The sequence below is a fragment of the Pristiophorus japonicus genome, chromosome 8 (assembly GCF_044704955.1).
Source record: "Pristiophorus japonicus isolate sPriJap1 chromosome 8, sPriJap1.hap1, whole genome shotgun sequence".
In the NCBI taxonomy this organism is placed as follows: Eukaryota; Metazoa; Chordata; class Chondrichthyes; family Pristiophoridae; genus Pristiophorus; species Pristiophorus japonicus.
The window spans coordinates 20,959,156-20,977,167 of NC_091984.1; the positions used below are offsets into that span (position 1 = coordinate 20,959,156).

General features: G+C 44.4%; 1 protein-coding gene across 1 annotated transcript in view; it reads right to left on the reverse strand.

Moving 5' to 3' along the window:
* LOC139268024 (uncharacterized) overlaps positions 1-18,012 on the reverse strand; it is a 336,746-nt gene that overhangs the window by 68,820 nt on the left and 249,914 nt on the right. Inside the window, exon 4 of the mRNA XM_070886000.1 lies at positions 13-218. Within this exon, the coding sequence (XP_070742101.1) occupies positions 13-218 (206 nt within the window). The remainder of the gene's footprint in view (positions 1-12; positions 219-18,012) is intronic.

The following is an 18,012-nucleotide window of genomic DNA, read 5'->3' on the forward strand; positions in this document are numbered from 1 at the left end:
GTATCAACTCACTTGATTAGGAACGTTTCTGATAGTAGTCCAAAACAAATGGATGCTGCTTTGAAGAGAGAATGGGGCGGAGGGTCGTCGAAGGCTGTCATCATCCTGTACACGGTGAATGGCACAATGGCCATTAGGCCCAAGATTACTGCGAGAATCATCCAATTCTGCCAGCGGACAGCAACAAGCTTCCATGCTGAGCCATTCTGCAGGTGGTACTGTGGACACAGAAAGAGCTGTTACGATCCGGAATGCACGGCCTGAAAGGCTCGTGGAAGCAAATTCAATAGTAACTTTCAAAAGGGAATTCGATAAACACTTGAAGGGGAGAAATTTTCAGGGCTACGGGGGAAACGGACAGGGGCGGCGCCAGAGGACTGGAGGACTGCTAATGCTGTACTTTTGTTTAAAAAGGGAGAAAGGGATAGACCGAGTAATTATAGGCCAGTCAGCCTAACTTCGACGCTGGGAAAATTATTGGAGAAAATCCTGAGGGACAGAATAAATCTTCATTTGGAAAGACATGGATTAATCAAGGACAGTCAGCATGGATTTGTTAAGGGAAGGTCATGCCTGATTAAGTTGATTGAATTTTTCGAGGAGTTAACCAGGAGAGTCAATGAGGGCAGTGCTTATGATGTAGTGTATATGGATTTTAGCAAAGCTTTTGATAAGGTCCCACATGACAGACTGGTCATGAAAGTAATAGCCCATGGGATCCTGGGCAAAGTGGCAAGTTGGACCCAAAATTGGCTCGGAGGCAGGAAGCAAAGGGTAATGGTTGATGGGTGTTTTTGTGACTTGAAGTCTGTATCCAGTGGGGTTCCGCAGGGCTCAGTGCTGGGTCCCTTGCTTTTTGTGGTACATATCAATGACTTGGACTTAAATGTTGGGGGCATGATTAAGAAGTTTGCAGATGACACTAAAATAGACTGTATGGTTGATAATGACGAAGAAAGTTGTAGACTGCAGGAAGGTATCAATGTACTGGTCAGGTGGGCAGAACAATGGCAAATGGAATTCAATCTGGATACGTGTGAGGCATTTGGGGAAGTCTAACAGGACAAGGGAATCATCATCATGATCATTATACACATTAAATGGTACGACACTGAAAAGTTTAGAGGAACAAAGGAACCTTGGAGTGCAGGTCCACAGATCCCTAAAGGTAGCAGGCCAGGTAGATAAGGTGGTTAAGAAGGCAAATGAAATACTTGCCTTTGTAAGTCGAGGCATAGAATTCAAAAGCAAGGAGGTTACGCTTGAACTGTATAAAACACTGGTTAGGCCACAGTTGGAGTAAAGATGTAATTGCATTGGAAAGGGTACAGAGGAGATTTACAAGAATGTTGCCTGGACTGGAGAATTTTGGCTGTTACAAAAGTTGGAGATGCTGGGTCAGTTTTCTTTGGAACAGATGAGGCTAAGGGGAGACTTGATTGAGGTGTATAAAATTATGAGGGAACTGGATAGAGTGGATAGGAAGGACCTGTTTCCCTTGGCAGAGGAGTCAACAACCAGGGGCATAGATTTAAAGTAATTGGGGAGAGGTTTAGAGGAAATATGAGGGGAAATTTCTTCACCCAGAGGGTGGTGGGGGTCTGGAACTCACTGCCTGAAAGGGTGGTAGAGGCAGAAACCCTCACCACGTTTAAAAGATACTTGGATGTGCACTTATTGTGCCGTAGCCACAGGGCTACGGACCTAGAGTTGGAAAGTGGGATTAGGCTGGATAGCTCTTGGCCGGCCGGTGCGGACATGATGGGCCGAAATGGCCTCCTTCCGTGCTGTAAATTTCTATGATTCTGTGAATGGGATTAGTTGGATAGCTCTTGCAAAGAGCCGGCACAAGCACAGTGGGCCGAATGGCCTCCTTCTGTGCTGTATCAATCTATGATTCTATGAAAACAAATACCTTAATGTGTTTGGTGTTATGAACATAAATAGCCTATAGCCAGAAAAAACAAGACGGCAAAACAGCACAGCAATAACTCACGTCTGGTGACTTCTAATTATTACTGCAATTCATTTTGCAAAGTTCAAATAAAATTATAGCTGCAAGTACATATTGGTTTATTCAACAACTCTGCCAGTTGTAAATCTATCCCTAATACTATCTTATGAGAAAATAGGGTAACGTATTAAACATGCAACTGTGCATGCATCGTTATATATTATTAAACCAGAGAGGATGATCTTTATTATATACGGTATTTATATTCTGCAGCTTGCAAGCCTCCAGCAAGAACTTTAAATCTGTTACTGCAGACAGTGTTGTATATTAATCCATATTTTAAAATGAAATTCTGTTTGTTGTTTTCTTCTACAACACTGGTAATAGTGGATCAAAATAAGGAACAATAAACTCTAGCCAGCTTTTACTAATGTGCCTGAAAGAAGATTCAAGCTGATTTTTCAAAGCTAGCAGGAATGCATCACGTGGTTTAAGTCAAAGGGGCCGACACTGTCCCTTTCGATAAGGTCTCTGACCGTTGGAAAGCTGCGGCCACGGGGCGGTGCGGAATGGCCGCCGACTCTCCGTGGAGGTGCCACCATTTAAAAAAATTGCTTTTCCTCAGGATTGGAGCGGTGTGCGGGAGTGCTCCATCCATTTTCCCGTGTGCACGCGCTGACCCCTTACCGTCTGGCGGGGACCCTCTCGCAAAATTGCCCCTTACCCGAAATTGCCCCGCGGGAGTGGCCCTGTGCAGGGCCGAATGGACTACTCCTGCACCAATTTTCTATGTCACCGGCCGGTGCCCCCGACAGCTTCCGCTGTCAGTGCACTCTGTGTGAAAAGGCGAGGGCCCTTAAAGGGGAGGGCGCACAACTGCGGTCGCCATGTTATTTTTTTTGTCGGCTGATTGCCAGGTCGGCCAGAGTTCAACCGGGTGTTGGCAGCCTAGCATCCCCTTTTGCGTGCCAGGCTGCTGGCCGGGCCGAAAGCCTCCCTGGTGGCCCAGTGGACCTATCTAAAATTATTGTGGAGTTTGCAGCGGCTCTCCCCTTTAACTGACGGGAAGAGACGCTGTGATGCGCCAGTGCGATGACGTCATCAGCACGGCACTGATGACTGACAGCTGCCCCCACTTCAGCCTAAGGAAGGATATACTTGTCATTGAGGGAGTGCAACGAAGGTTCACCAGACTGATTCCTGGGATGGGGGGATTGTCCTATGAGGAGAGATTGAGTAGACGAGGCCGATATTCTCTAGAGTTTAGAAGAATTCGCGGTGATTTCATTGAAACATACAGAATTCTTACAGGGCTTGACAGGGTAAATGCAGGGAGAATGTTTCCTCTGGCTGGGGAGTCTAGAACCAGGGGTCACGGTCTCAGAATGAGTGGTCGGCCGTTTAAGACTGAGATGAGGGGGAAATTTCTTCACTCAGGGTGGTGAATCTTTGGAACTCTCTACCCCAGAGGGCTGCGGAGGCTTTGAGTATATTCAAATTAGAGATCGATAGATTTTTGGATATTAAGGGAATCAAGGTATATGGGGATAATGCAAGAAAGTGGGGTTGAGGTAGACGATCGGCCATGATCTTAATGAATGGCACAGCAATCTTGAGGGGCCGAATGGCCTACTCCTGCTCCTATTTCTTATATTCTTGTATTATTACATTGGTGTTTGTCAGAGTTTTCCTTTGTACAGCACCTTTAGCAGCATTTGGAAATGAAATAGTTAAACTGGAATTAAAGGGCAGTTGTCATTAAGGCTCACACATGGTCTATTGGTAGGATTCAGATCTCATTCTTATCACTCTATAGCTGGCAGAACATTGGGCCTGCAGCTAGGCTGCCTGGGAAAGGCTGCTTTCACCTTTGTATCTGACCAGAGAGCACTGTTTTGGCTTGCACCAGCGCTCCTCATAGTTTTCTCGAGTCGGTACGCAGAGCCTCATGTGAACTTCCCTTAAGCATAACCATCGTGTGCTTCCTCCAACAGGGCTTAAAACTGGAGAGTTCGCCTGCTGTTTTAACATCATTTAATTAGTGCCCTAAATTCATTTGCAATGCACACTGCACATTGTAGGCTGTTGTCCATGAATTAGTTTCTATGTGGCAAGTGCCGTCAAGCTAACTGTGATTTTTTAATGTAACAGCGAGCCCCGGTAATGGCTCACTGATAACTGAATGCATCTATCTTCATTACCTGGTCATTTCTGCTTCGGTTTGCTCTACTGCTCGTAAAGGATATGTGTCTCTGTGAACGGCACAATCAAGCCTTCATCCCAAGCAGATTCAGAACTTTCACTCATTTATTCTTGACTTCTCTTAATTACATTTTTTATTAAAAATGCAATCGTTCATGATGACACATTCCCGTGAAGAGGGTTGTTGCTCACAGGGAGATTCACTTCGTTTCTGGGTTATCTGTGCAACCATTATCAGCATGAAATACATCAAGTCAAAGCTGAATTTACTATGTTATATATATATATATATATGCACACACACACACACACACACACACACACACATATACATATACATATAGAAAACCCTGCTAACTTTATTGCTGTGCTGCAGATAATATATCTTCATTTGGACTTGAGAGGAATCAAGGGATATGGGGTTAGGGCAGGAAAGTGGAGTTGAAGTCAAAGATCAGCCATGATCTTATTGAATGGCAGAGCAGGCTCGAGGGGCTGTATTTCTTATGTTCTTTTTCCCAGTGTTATTACCTGCACCATAGTGTCACCAGGTAGGATCATGTAATCGGTCCGGATTCAAAGGGCTGGGTTTTCCGGTCCTTTGCGCTCTGGGTTTCGCCCCAGAGTAGTGTGAAAGGCGGCGGTCAGGTCTCCTGCGCCCCACCGCAATCTGCCGGTTGGGATTTGCGGCGGCACTGAGCAGCACCGCCAGGAAGAGCTGCGTCAGGTGTGCAACGCCTCTCGTCGTGACACCGACAGTACTTTGGACTTTTGACTGATCCGTCCGCCCGGAAGTGCGCCCGCAATGACCGATCAGAGCGATCCAGCATAGCCGGCGGTGTAGAGGAAGGTAAAGAACTCCCAAGGTAAGTGCGAGTGTTTGTCCTTTTAATTTTTGTAACGATTTGTGTTGTGGTGGCGTGGGCAACTTTTTTGGGAATGTTTTTGTGGGTTTTTTTTTAAGATTCCCTCCACTCTCTTCCACCCTCCCCCCTCCCCCCCTCCCCCAGGCCTCTCTCGGAGCGCTCAGGCCCGGCACTTTATTTGCGAGTTTTCCATCCTTGTGTCACGAAAAGTGTATAACGCCTCCCTTAGCACTGGGCCCATGTCGCAGGGCCAAGATGCTGAAACCTCCTTACCAAAGCGCAAACTATTCCTGGCTGGTAACTTTCCAGTCCGCCTCTGTTTTTGCCCCGAAAACAGAAAAGCCTCAAATCCAGCCATAATGTTTCTCGATATATGTACCAGAACAACATTTTTAAAAACTCAGTTTCAGACCGTACACATACTTTAAAACATCTTTTGGTGTCAGCTGTGGCTCAGTGGGTAGCACTCTTGCCTCTGAATCAGAAGGTTGTGGGTTCAGGTTCCACTCCAGGGACTTAAGCACAAAAATCTAGGCTGACAGTCCAGTGCAGTACTGAGAAAGCACTGCACTGTTGGAGGTGCCGTCTTTCAGATGAGACGTTAAACCATCCCATGTAAAAGATCCCATGGCACTATTTCAAAGAAGAGCAGGGGAGTTATCCCCAGTGACCTGGCCAATATTTATCCCTCAATCAACATAACAAAAACAGATTATCTGGTCATTATCACATTGCTGTTTGTGGGAGCTTGCTTGTGCACAAATTGGTTGCTGTGTTTCTTACATTACAACAGTGACTACACTCCAAAAGTGCCTTATTGGCTGTAACGCACTTTGAGATGTCCAGTGGACGTGAAATGTGCTGTATAAATGTAAGTCTTTATTTTTCAAAAATAGTTTGCATTCTGGCCATTTTCACATTGAGCACTCGATAGTTCATCCAATGGCAATAATGTGAGACTGCATTCATTGTCAATGCAGGTAACTGCACTGCTAGAGAGTGGTCATCAAATAGAAAGTCCAGCACCGCTGATAATGCATATTAAATACAGAGGCCGGTTGCAATATGACTACTGCACTGGAGTGTCCGCCTCGATTATGTGCTCAAGAATCTGGAGTGGGACCTCCTGTTTCAGAGGCGAGCGGGCTACCACTGAGAAGACCTATAACAGTATGCCATTAAAAGTTTCACCACAACTTGACTACCGACACTTCTTTCAATGCATAATCTTTTCACTTAGTCATACTTTCAAAAGTGATTCCTACACACACTTTCAAATTCTAAAGTAGTGGAAATTAATAACGGAAGCAAAATCAAGCTGGTGTTGAGATGTTTGTCCAGCAGGCAATCCTATGCTACTTTTTAGTCATTCCTGAGGAGTCCAGCACTGCATGTTAGATCCCAATGGCCGTAAGGTGTCAGTCGTGGCTCAGTGGTAGCCCTTTTGCCTTTGAGTCAGAAGGTTGTGGGTTCAAGCCCCACCCCAGAGACTTAAGCACATAATCTAAGTCAACACTTCCAGTGCTTTACTGCGCTGTCGACTGTGCCACTTTTCCGGAGAGATGTTAATTGATGTTATATGAATGTAAGTTCTATATTTCTTTCATTCTTACCCAGACTGTATGTAGAAAATATCTTTTGAAAAGAGTTTGTTAATGCGCTGAACAAAAAGTGCAGGGTAAAGCTCCTCAAAGCTCATTTAAAGTATAGCCCGAGATAAACGCATTCTCAAATGTGTAATTTGAGAATATTATATGGATGCAAAAAAATACATTTTCCAAACTAGGCTGACAACCTGCCAAAATGTGTCAGAAGTTAAGAGGGCAATTTTATGAATACCAACATTCAGTGTGTCAGATAGTATTAAATAAATGAAGAGATTTCAGGGGACTGGTATGTATGTCTTTACATGAATAGTCTTCAGCCATAATTCTCTTTCAATATATTACTGGCTTTATGGCCTTGTGGGTCAAGGCAACTATTGAGAGGTCGAAAACTGTGCCAAGAAGCTACAGTATCCACAGAAGGAATGTAATTATATTTTTTAAATTCCTGACAAAGAAAGAAAGTCAGAGAAACCTCTTTTGACCTGTAAAAGCTCTTAGGCTGAGAGGAACATGAGATCATGGACAAATTAGAGGCGGCTTTGGTAATTCAGCACTAAATGCAACTTAGGCATCAAACATCATCTTCTCTGTTAAATGTTTTATTAGCACCAAAATGCAGTCAGTTTAACATAACATTTCAAATGGAGTTCCAATAATCATTTGACTGTGATAACAGTGAATAATAAAATAATTTGCACCAGTTATATCAAAAACATTGTTGGTTTGTCATTTCACAACCCTTCTGTTTTCCCTTTTATTTTTCTTATACATTTGGGTTGTTTGTCTTCTGCCAGATAGAAAGTGAATCCCTTTTTGTTGTTGACAGATTTGCTTTTTTTTTGTTGGAATGGACAACTTTCAAATCTCAAGAGGTCCTTTTTCCAGCGCGGGTTTTATATAATTTTATGTAAAATCTCTTGTGCCGCATTAAATCTATGATATGCTGCTGATACCTCCTGGTCTCTCCAAACATCTTTTGCAAAGTGATGGCATTCAGCCAAAGCCAAATTGCAGATAAAAACAAGAACATAAACTCATGGAACTTGGGAAAGGGTGAACCGGCCTCCAGTCTGAATCTATCAACGGAAAAAGCCAAAACAACTCAAACACAGAGTCAAAGCAAATTCCTAAAACTGCTGATTCCTATATCAGAGTCAATAGAAAGTGACTAGAATGAAGGCTTTAACGTGTCAGGCTTGGCTCAATTGATAGCACTCTCGCCTCTTGAGTCAGAAGCTCATGAGGTCAAGAGCCACTGCAGAGACTTGAGCGCAAAATCCAGGCTGACACTCCACTGCCGTACTGAGGGAGTTGCACTGTCGGAGGTGCCAACTTTCAGATGAGATGTTACACCGAGGCCCCGTTTGCCCTCTCAGGTGGATGTAAAAGATCCCATGGCACTATTTCGAAGAAGAACAAGGGAGTTCTTCCTGATGTTCTGGCCAATATTTATCCCTAACAATATGAGTAAAGCAGATTATCTGGTCATTATCTCATTGCTGTTTGTAGAACCATGTTGTATGCAAATTGGCCACCCCATTTCCTACATTACAACAGCGACTACACTTCAAAAGTTCTTCAACGGTTGTAAAGCGCTTTGTGATACCATGAGGTCGTAAAAGACTCTATGTAAATGAAAATATTTCTCTGTCTTTGCAACTGTGAGAATGTTTGCATTTTAATCTGGACACAACCATCCAGGTTGGATTTGCTGAAGTTGTTCTAATTGTCCTAGAATATTTTAACATTGGTGAATAGGACAAGTTTCAACTTGCTGCCTGGGCAACACAGCTTGTGATGTGGATCAGCTCCACATTATAGAAACTGCCCAATTTTCATTGTAATTTATATCCTAACTCGCATTAAATCCCAATCACCCATCAGCCCGTGCTTGCTGATGTACATTGGCTCCCGGCCTAGCAATGTGTCCATTTTAAAATTCTCATCCTTGTGTTCGAATCCCTCCATGGCCTCGCCCCTCCTTATCTCTGTAATCTCCTCCAGCCCTATAACCCTCTGAGAACTCTGCTTTCCTCCAATTCTGGCCTCTTGTGCGTCCCCCCAGTTCCTTCACTCTACCATTGGCTGTCTGGGCCCCAAGCTCTGGAACTCCCTTCGTAAATCTCTCCACCTCTCCACTTCTCCACTTCTCTTTCCTCCTTTAAGATGCTCCTTAACATCTACCTCTTTGACAGAGCTTTTTGTCACCTGTAATAATATCTCGGTTTTTGGCTCGGTGTCAATTTTTGCTTGATAATGCTCATGTGAAGCCCTTTGGGATGTTTTACTACATTAAAGGTGCTATATAAATGCAAGACGTTGTTGTTGGATAAAGCAGGGAGCCAATACAAGTGGCAACAAAAGGAACAGGGAATTGGACTTCCACCAGAGTCAATTTTGACATGACGTAGCATACCACTCAGTCTCAAACAGAACCAAATCAGCAAATTTCTCACTGACCTTGAATGCAGCAAAATGTAAGTGCCTTTTGTATTTGTAATAGCATTTCTAGTGGTCATTTTGAATGAACTCTGAGCCTTTGCAAAAGCTTTGCCTTAGTCTTGGCAAATTAGAATCAGACGGGCTTGGATTTGTGACTTAGTTCTGTGCTCATCTACAGTGGAAGGTGGAACAATAAGTTATAAAATCTGCGACTATAGTTTGATAAATTAAGAATATCAGAAAAGTTAAGGATGAGAAAAGGCCATTTAACTCATCGAAGCTTATCTTTCTGTTATCTTACCTCTCCCATTATGGCATCCAGCTGTACTTTGAATGTCTCTAATATGTTTGCCTCTTCTATCCTACCCAGCAGATTATTGCAAACATTTATCACTGTGAGCAAAGACATAAATGCACTTTTCACTAATTTGAATTTATGTTCTCTTGTCCTGTAATCTATACTTCATTTGAAGTAATATTCTATACCATTTAATATTTTATATTCCTTGATGAAGTACCTCCTTAATTTTCTTCTTTCAGATCTTTCTAGAAGTACAGCTTGATCTTCTCTGATCTTCCAACAGCTCATTTCCTTCACATTTGCGATCAGCCTTGTTGCTCTTCTCTGCAACCTCTCCAGCATTTGAATATGTTTTTTGTGGCATAGTGACAAGAATTGAACACAGTATTCAAGTGTGGTCTGTCCATTGTATTGTTCAGTCCCAGCATTACCTCTGGAGATTTGTGCATTTAAAAATTCAGCCTGGGGATGTGGGAGTTGATGGCAAAGCCAGCATTTATTGCCTATCCCTAGTTGCCCTTGAGAAGGTGATGGGCCATCTTCTTGAACCGCTGCAGTCCGTGTGATGAAGGTACTTCCACAGTGCTATTACGGAGGGATTTCCAGGAATTTGACCCAGCGACGATGAAGGAACAGCGATATATTTCCAAATCAGGATGATGTGTGACTTGGAGGGGAAACATAGAAACATAGAAAATAGGTGCAGGAGTAGGCCATTCGGCCCTTTGAGCCTGCACCACCATTCAATAAGATCATGGCTGATCATTCACCTCAGTACCCATTTCCTGCTTTCTCTCCATACCCCTTGATCCCTTTAGCTACTTGGAGGTGAAGGTGTTCTGATGCACCTGCTGCTCTTGTCCTTCTAGGAGGTGGAGGTCGGGGAGCTTTAAGAGGTGCTGTCGAAGAAGCCTTGGTGAACTGTTGCAGTGCAGTACTCCACTGTTCTAGCTATATATTCCAATATTCTATTTTTCCATCACTCACAGGCCCCTTTCTAAGTCTCCCTCTGCCTATACAATCCAATTCATTGAGGTTTACGATGCATATTATTTGATAGATGTACTAAACTTTTCATTTCTTAGTGATGAATTTCATTTGCAATTTCTGCTCAATTAGATCGCCGAGTAAAATCCTCCTGTAAATGTTTTGCTGCATCCTCTGTCGCTGCTGCACTCCCTATTTTAGTGTTATCAGCAATTTTGATGAACTTACATTTCCAGTCATTAATGTCCAACAATGGTCCATGTACAAACCCATGTGGAACTCCCCAAAGCCTCTCGGGGAGATTTTCCACTTTGGCTTTCCCGGTGAACACCAGGAAGTTGCACAACCCACGATGCGATTTTCCCATCCATTAAAATTAATAGATGGAAAACCATAGGCTGGCTTTGGGCTATTTCCCAATATGTGTTCCCGGCATGTACAAGAATGCCAAAGCAGAAAAATCTTAGCTTCCATTTCCTATTTTTTAATCAATACCATTTTCTACCCTGGATTCTTATGGCTTCTAGTTTAATAGGAGTGCCCATCTCTGTAACCTCCTCCAGTCCAACGACCCGCCGAGATCTCTGCGCTCCTCCAACACTGGCCCCTTGCGTATCACTGATTTTCATCGCTCCACTATTGGTGGCCGTGCCTTCATTTGCCTAGGTCCTAAGATCTGGAATTCCCTCCCTAACCTTTCCACTTCCCTTTCTTCCTGGAAAGCATACCTCTTTGACCAACCTCTCCTAATATCTCGTTATGTAAATCGGTGTCAAATTTTGTTTGATAATGCTCTTCTGAAGCGCCTTGGGATGTTTTACTATGTGAAAGGTGCTATATAAATGCAAGTTGTTGTTTATGTGGGACTTTTAATGAAAGCTTTCCAAAAGTCAAAATAGACTAAATAGAAAGACTTACATTTATATAGCGCCTTTCTTGACCTCAGGATATCCTAAAGCGCTTTACAGCCAATGAAGTAATTTTGAAGTGTAATCATTATTGTAATGCAATGATAGGGAACCCCAGTATTTACTTTATTTGTAATGTGCTCCAAGCAATGAAATTGATTAATCTTTGAATAATAGTCCTGGTTAATCTGTTGACTCAAATTGTATTTTGAGCTCCTAATTTCATTATCCAACTTGTATTTAGAAAGAAATGATGTGTCCCTTGTATTAAAAACAGGGAAGTCTAGAGGCAGGTATCTAACCAGTTACAGTTCATGCTGACCAGACATCTTACTAGCAGAGCAAGCAGCCTAACATTACCTCTGATTTTCCTTTAGGTGGATGGGGGCTCTAGCCATTGTTGGGATGGCATTTTCCAGTTAGACTCTTAGCTGGACAGACCCATTCCTTTTGATTGTAAGTCTGTTGAATGGAATTTCTGTCTCTCAATCGAAGTTGGTAATGTGTTCATAATATCACAGGGGGAAAATATAAATGTTTAAGCTTTCGAGAAGCAGTGTAAATAAAATGGCAGTGTGGTAAAAGCGCTCACAGCTGGTGAGGTAGATGAGGTAAGATTGGTATCATTTGATGATGTTTCCGCTGGAATTGATGAGAAGGTGTCAGGAGGACATAACTTATGTTCATTTTCCAGGATTCAAAAAACTGCATTGGAGGAAATGATGGAACGACTTAAGGCAATGGTTTTCAACTTTCCCATGTGGGGGCTGCCTGAAAATGCCCAGAGAGCCCCTGTTATAACTTCCAAAAGTCAGTGCTGGATATCAAAAGGAATCAGCGCTACTTCTATTAGTATATAATAACAAAAATAATGTGCTGGAAAATCAATAAATGCAGCAAAATACCAAACTTTTAGGACCTCAGACATCACTTGGGATTCCTTCAGGGTCCAGGGATTCCAATATAAAAACATTGTGGCTCAGGCGAAAACATATCTTAATGATATAAGAAATAGAGGACTTCAAAATGACAAAAACAAAGTGTTCAAACTAATCTCAGGGAAACAAGAATGAATAGCATTCCCACGGAGATTACTATCCTAATACCCCAATTGCTAGAAAATAAGGTATTAGATAGCCCATTAGCAGAGGTTCTTCAGTCCCTAGTGAGAGCCATTGTTTGTGGAATTGTGATATCTGAGACATGCCCTGTACTGTTCTGGTCCTTGAGAGAAGGGGTGATATGGAGGAAACTGTTGGGAGTACATATGGTGTCCCCTACATAATTGTGTGCGCCTGAAGTCATAATACACATCGCCAGCTTATCGCCCATTTTCAAAGCCCCTAGTCTCCATTTTAAAAATTGGGCGTTACCACAAGCGATCTGAAATGGGTGTTAGCGTTAAATCTCTCTGACCTCCTGCCGTAAATGGTCGCCGTCCTTAGCAATAGCATGGCAATGCTCGTTTCCTGCGATTCAGGAGGTCAGGGGTCATTATTACATGCGCAAAAGGGAGAGCGAGAGAGTGAGAGGGAGCAGAGAGGAACTGAAGGCGTGTGTGGGTGTGGTGTGTGCTTGTTTGGCTGTTGTGGGAGTCACGAGGGAGATTTACCAACAGCATAAAGCCTACTAAGCACCAAGAACATAGTTGGCACCGAGTTTTTGTCCAACAAATAATATATAACATGGAAGGGATGGAGGAGGCCCTGCAGCTGTTAGTCAGGAACACTGGTGGCAGAGGGCTCCCGGAGCATGGCACTGCACCCCAAGGTGCCGCACCCCCATTGCCAATGACACGAGAGCCAGGAGCAACATCTTGCTTCTGGCTCAGAGCACGTTCCCACCTCGGGACCGTCCTCTCCCGTATCTGTCCAAGCAGCGGTTCTGCCATCATGCCCCCCCCCCCCCCCCCCCCAATGAAGCAGCGCCTGAGGAGCTCCTCGGCCAGGCGGCTTGGAGTCAGGAAGGGAAGGGATAGAGATGGGGAGGAGAAGCGGGAGGGGGTGGGGGGGGGGGAGGGTTGTTTTTTACGGATATACTTAGGATTTCAGACAAATGTTCGGTTTAAATGTTTTTTATTTAACATAACATTGTTGCGCATTGGCTCAGATAGCTGCACCGTTACACACTGGTGATTCCTTTACATCAAAGGGTACAATTACACTTAACTTCAATCAACTTAAACTTTGACTGTCACCATGGTGATGCCCACCATTGATGTATGACTTGCACAATCAGCAGTGTGTCAGCCTTGTAAATAACACCAACGTTCTTTCAGGCAAAGCGCTCATTTATGAGCTCCTGACGTAAGAGTCTTGATGCCACTATGGGTCCTTTCCTGCGATCTACAGGAAGGCTGGGGCATGGCTTCAGCGTCAGCCTGATTGTGTGGCCCGAGGTCAGCATCCAACTCCTCGATCTCCTCTTCCTCTCTCTCCTGAGGTGGACTGTCACCCCCTTCTGGAAATTCCTGATAGCCAAGTTGTGCAGCATGGAGCACACCACCTCGAATTGAGCTATCTGCTCAGGGTGGTATTGGAGCTTGCCTCCTGAGTGGTCCAGGCATCTAAAAAGCTGCTTAAGCATTCCAATGGTTTTCTCCACGATATTGCGAGTGGCTCTGTGGCTCTCGTTGTATCGCTTCTCAGCTTCGGTGTGGGTGTCACGCAGGGGGGTCATCAGCCAGGTGGCGAGGCCATATCTTTTGTCACCAAGCATCCAGCATTGACCTTGTGGCTGATTGTTAAACAAATCAGATACAGTGCTCTCATGCAGGATGTCAGCATCATGGATGCTGCCCGGAAATTTAGCATTCATTGCCATAACAATTTGCTGGTGGTCGACAACCAGTTGCACATTCAGGGAGTGGAATCCCTTGCGGTTCCTGAAAACCTCTGCATCCTGAAAAGGTGCCCGCATCGCGATGTGCGCACAGTCTATTGCTCCCTGCACCTTGGGGAAGTTAGCAATTTGGTGGAATCCTAAAGCCCTCTCAGTCTGAGCCTCCCTGGTCATAGGGAAGCTGATAAATGTTATCCTGCGTGCATACAGGGCTTCAGTGACTTGTCTAATGCAGCAATGTGTGGCATGCTGAGACATACCACAAATGTCGCCAGTTGAGGCCTGAAAAGAACCCGACGCGTAGAACGACAGTGCCACTATGACTTTGACCTCGACTGACAATGCGGTTCTGATGGTGCTGGCAGGCTGCAGATCTCCCCTGATGAGCTGGCATATCTCACTGATAACCTCTTTGTGGAAGCACAATCTCCGAAGGCAGGTGGTGTCGGAAAAGTTGAGGTAAGACTGCTTTTGCCTGTAACGTCTGGTCCACCTCATCTGTCTGTCATGTCTTACATTGGGTACATGATGCTGTCGAGCGTACCTTCTGCCATCTCGAGTCTGCAGCATGTAAGTGGTCATCAAGAGAGGCAGAGAAAGGACAGGCCCCATTCCAATAGCTATCTGTTTTCCACCGATTGGTCACAAAGAATGAATGTCCCCACTAAGACACCTATTAAATTCCAATCGTCCATAGTATGATAAAGACATTTGTTCAGATGTTCACATCACCTCCAAAGACCTCTAGAGTATATCCAAACTCTCCCGAGGTTGAAGCAGAGCAGCCTTTTAAATTGTGCGATATGTGATTTAGAACCATACCGCTGTGAGTAGTTCCGGTTAGTTCCACTTTTTCTTGGCGTTTTTTTCGGCGAGCGATATTGTGGGCGAGATGTCTGCGAGGTGCCGAAAGTAAGGATGAGCGATATACTGGCCGTTAGTTTCGGCAAATTTGATTAGTGGCCGGGTGGAATTATTAAATCCCGATGTTAATTACGTGCCGAAAATACTGCTGGGCGATATTATGGGCGTTGGGATCGCCCATTCTGATGACTCAGCCCCAAAAAAGTAGGCGGGCGGTATTATTTTTTCTTGCCGTTACGCACATGCGGAAATAAACGCTCGGTGATAAGTGACCGAGAAATGGGCGTCAGTTTCCATTTTGTGGTTAAATGGGCGATATTTGGGCGTTACACCTCATTTCAACGTTAAAATGGATGTTAAGTGGGCGTTATGCATGCAAAAATAATGGAAAATCTAGCCCTAAGAGTCTGTGCATTATTGCTAGGTCTATTGACGTGTGGCTTTTAACAAGTATCTTGTCTACTAATAACAAGATTATTGTGCATGAAGTAGTTGATTTAACTTGCCTTGGTCGGCTGTATGTAGACTGGAGCTCGCTGAAAGTAGACTAATTATGTATATTGTTGGGTTTGATTTCAGCATGGCATGTAGTCTGTAGCCTCTTCTCTCTGAATAAACGGTTCTTGTCAGCTTAGTTCAGAAAGTTGTGGGTTCAAGACCCACACTAAGACTTAAGCACATGATCTAGGCGGACACTTTAGTGCACTACTGAGAGTATGTTGAATTGTCAGAGGGACCATCTTTTGGCTGAGACATTAACCCGAGTCCCCATTCACCTGTTCAGATGGACGCAAGAGATCCTATGGCAGCTATTCAAGGAAGAGTAGGGGAGTTTCTTCCCGGTGTCCTGGCTAACATTTAATCCTCAACCAACATCACCAAAACAGATTATCTAGTCAGTTACCTCACTGCTGTTTATGGGGACCTCACTGTATATAAATTGCCTACTGCCTTTTCCTACATCAAATAGTGACTACACTTCAAAAAGTAATTAATTGGCTGTGAAGTGCTTTGGGACGTCAAGGGATGTGAAAGTTGCTCTATAAATACAAGGGGTTGGATTTTCGGCTTGTTGCTGCCTCTGTTTTCGCCCCGGAGGAGCGGTAATGGCGGCAGAAAGCATTAGCGGGCAAGCGACCAGCTTCCAGTGCCCCGCCGGGACATTTGGTGCCGGGTTTGCGGGTCGCAGAGCAGTACCGCCCGGGAGAGGCGACACCGCCTCGATATTTGGTTCGCGCTCAATCCGTAACCCGCCCTAGTAGGACCGCCTGTGAAAGCTGGCGGTCCGAGCTGCACTGGCCGTAGTGAGTGAAGTAATGTCGACCTGAGGTAAGTGTGATTGTTTTGTTTTTATTTTTGCGATTTATGTTGATGTGGCGTCAGTAAAGTATTGCGTATGTTTTTGGTGAGGATTTTTCCAGATTTTCTTTTCCACGCAAGCCTCTCTTAGGGCGCTCCAAGGCTGGCTGTTTAGCTCGGGATTGTCAGTTTCTCAGCCGGCCTAGCGCCTAAAAGAGGTGTGGAACGTCTCCCTTAGCGCTTTGCTCCACACTTAGGGCCCAGCTGGCGAGTTTTGCGGACGCAAACTATTTCCCGCGCAAAATTTACCGTTCCGCCTGGATTAACACCGCAACAGAGGCATGGCCGAATTTCCACCCCAAGTTCTGTCTTCCTTCATTTATCCAAAAATAACCAGCACTCCATCTGAAGTTAGCTAAAGAGGTTAGATCTGTCAGGGTAAGAGCAATAGATAACCGTAATTACAGTGCAATTAGAAAAAAGAAACAACTGATGCTAATTGAACCAGGCACACTTTAACTCACTGACCATGGATCTCAAACAGAAGAGGACTTATTGCTTCAGGTAAATTTATATGATCAAACCTCTTGTGTCCTTTGCAGTTGCCATCTATGCCATGGTCATCATCTAGGTTTGGACTGTCAAATTTGTCCGCCAATTTACTTGTTCCTTATTGGTTAACTCTATGTTATTCTCTTTTCTACTTGGTGAATATCCCAAAAAATAACGAATCATATTGTGCAAAACCTTTCGCCAAAATGTTAATGTTCTCCCCAATCAGATTCATCCCATCATGCTCCAGCAAAATAAAAACCTCCAAGATGCAGTTTCTCATTCGACTCACTATCAGCCTCAAAAATGAGCACATAACAGATACAATAACTGCACAAAAGAAGCGCTAATTTACCCCTCTGTCGTTTACGATCCCTACTGCCACACAGTCGGACCAAAGTCGAAACAGCCTTAATTTAGCAAATGCATATTTGCAGGAGTCTGTCCCTGATGTGAAGCACAACAATTCCTAGAAGCCAGCAGGTGGCCACAGCTCTAGACACAAGCACACTTCTTTCTTCTGGCGTGAGAGTCCATCTCTGTTACAAAAGACACATTTTCCACGAGCCGTCACCCTGCCAGGGCTCCAAAGCAGAGGCATGTGTTTCATACAATCAGTCTCCTCCCCTCACCCTCCACCCCGCAATATGCGCATGTCCAGGAGGACATCTCTGATGAAACACAGAAACATAGAAAATAGGTGGAAAAGGCCATTCGGCCCTTCGAGCCTGCACCGCCATTCAATGAGTTCATGGCTGAACATGCAACTTCAGTACCCCATTCCTGCTTTCTCGCCATACCCCTTGATCCCCCTAGTAGTAAGGACTACATCTAACTCCTTTTTGAATATATTTAGCGAATTGGCCTCAACTACTTTCTGTGGTAGAGAATTCCACAGGTTCACCACTCTCTGGGTGAAGAAGTTTCTCCTCATCTCAGTCCTAAATGGCTTACCCCTTATCCTTAGACTGTGACCCCTGGTTCTGGACTTCCCCAACATTGGGAACATTCTTCCTGCATCTAACCTGTCTAAACCCGTCAGAATTTTAAACGTTTCTATGAGATCCCCTCTCATTCTTCTGAACTCCGGTGAATACAAGCCCAGTTGATCCAGTCTTTCTTGATATGTCAGTCCCGCCATCCCGGGAATCAGTCTGGTGAACCTTCGCTGCACTCCCTCAATAGCAAG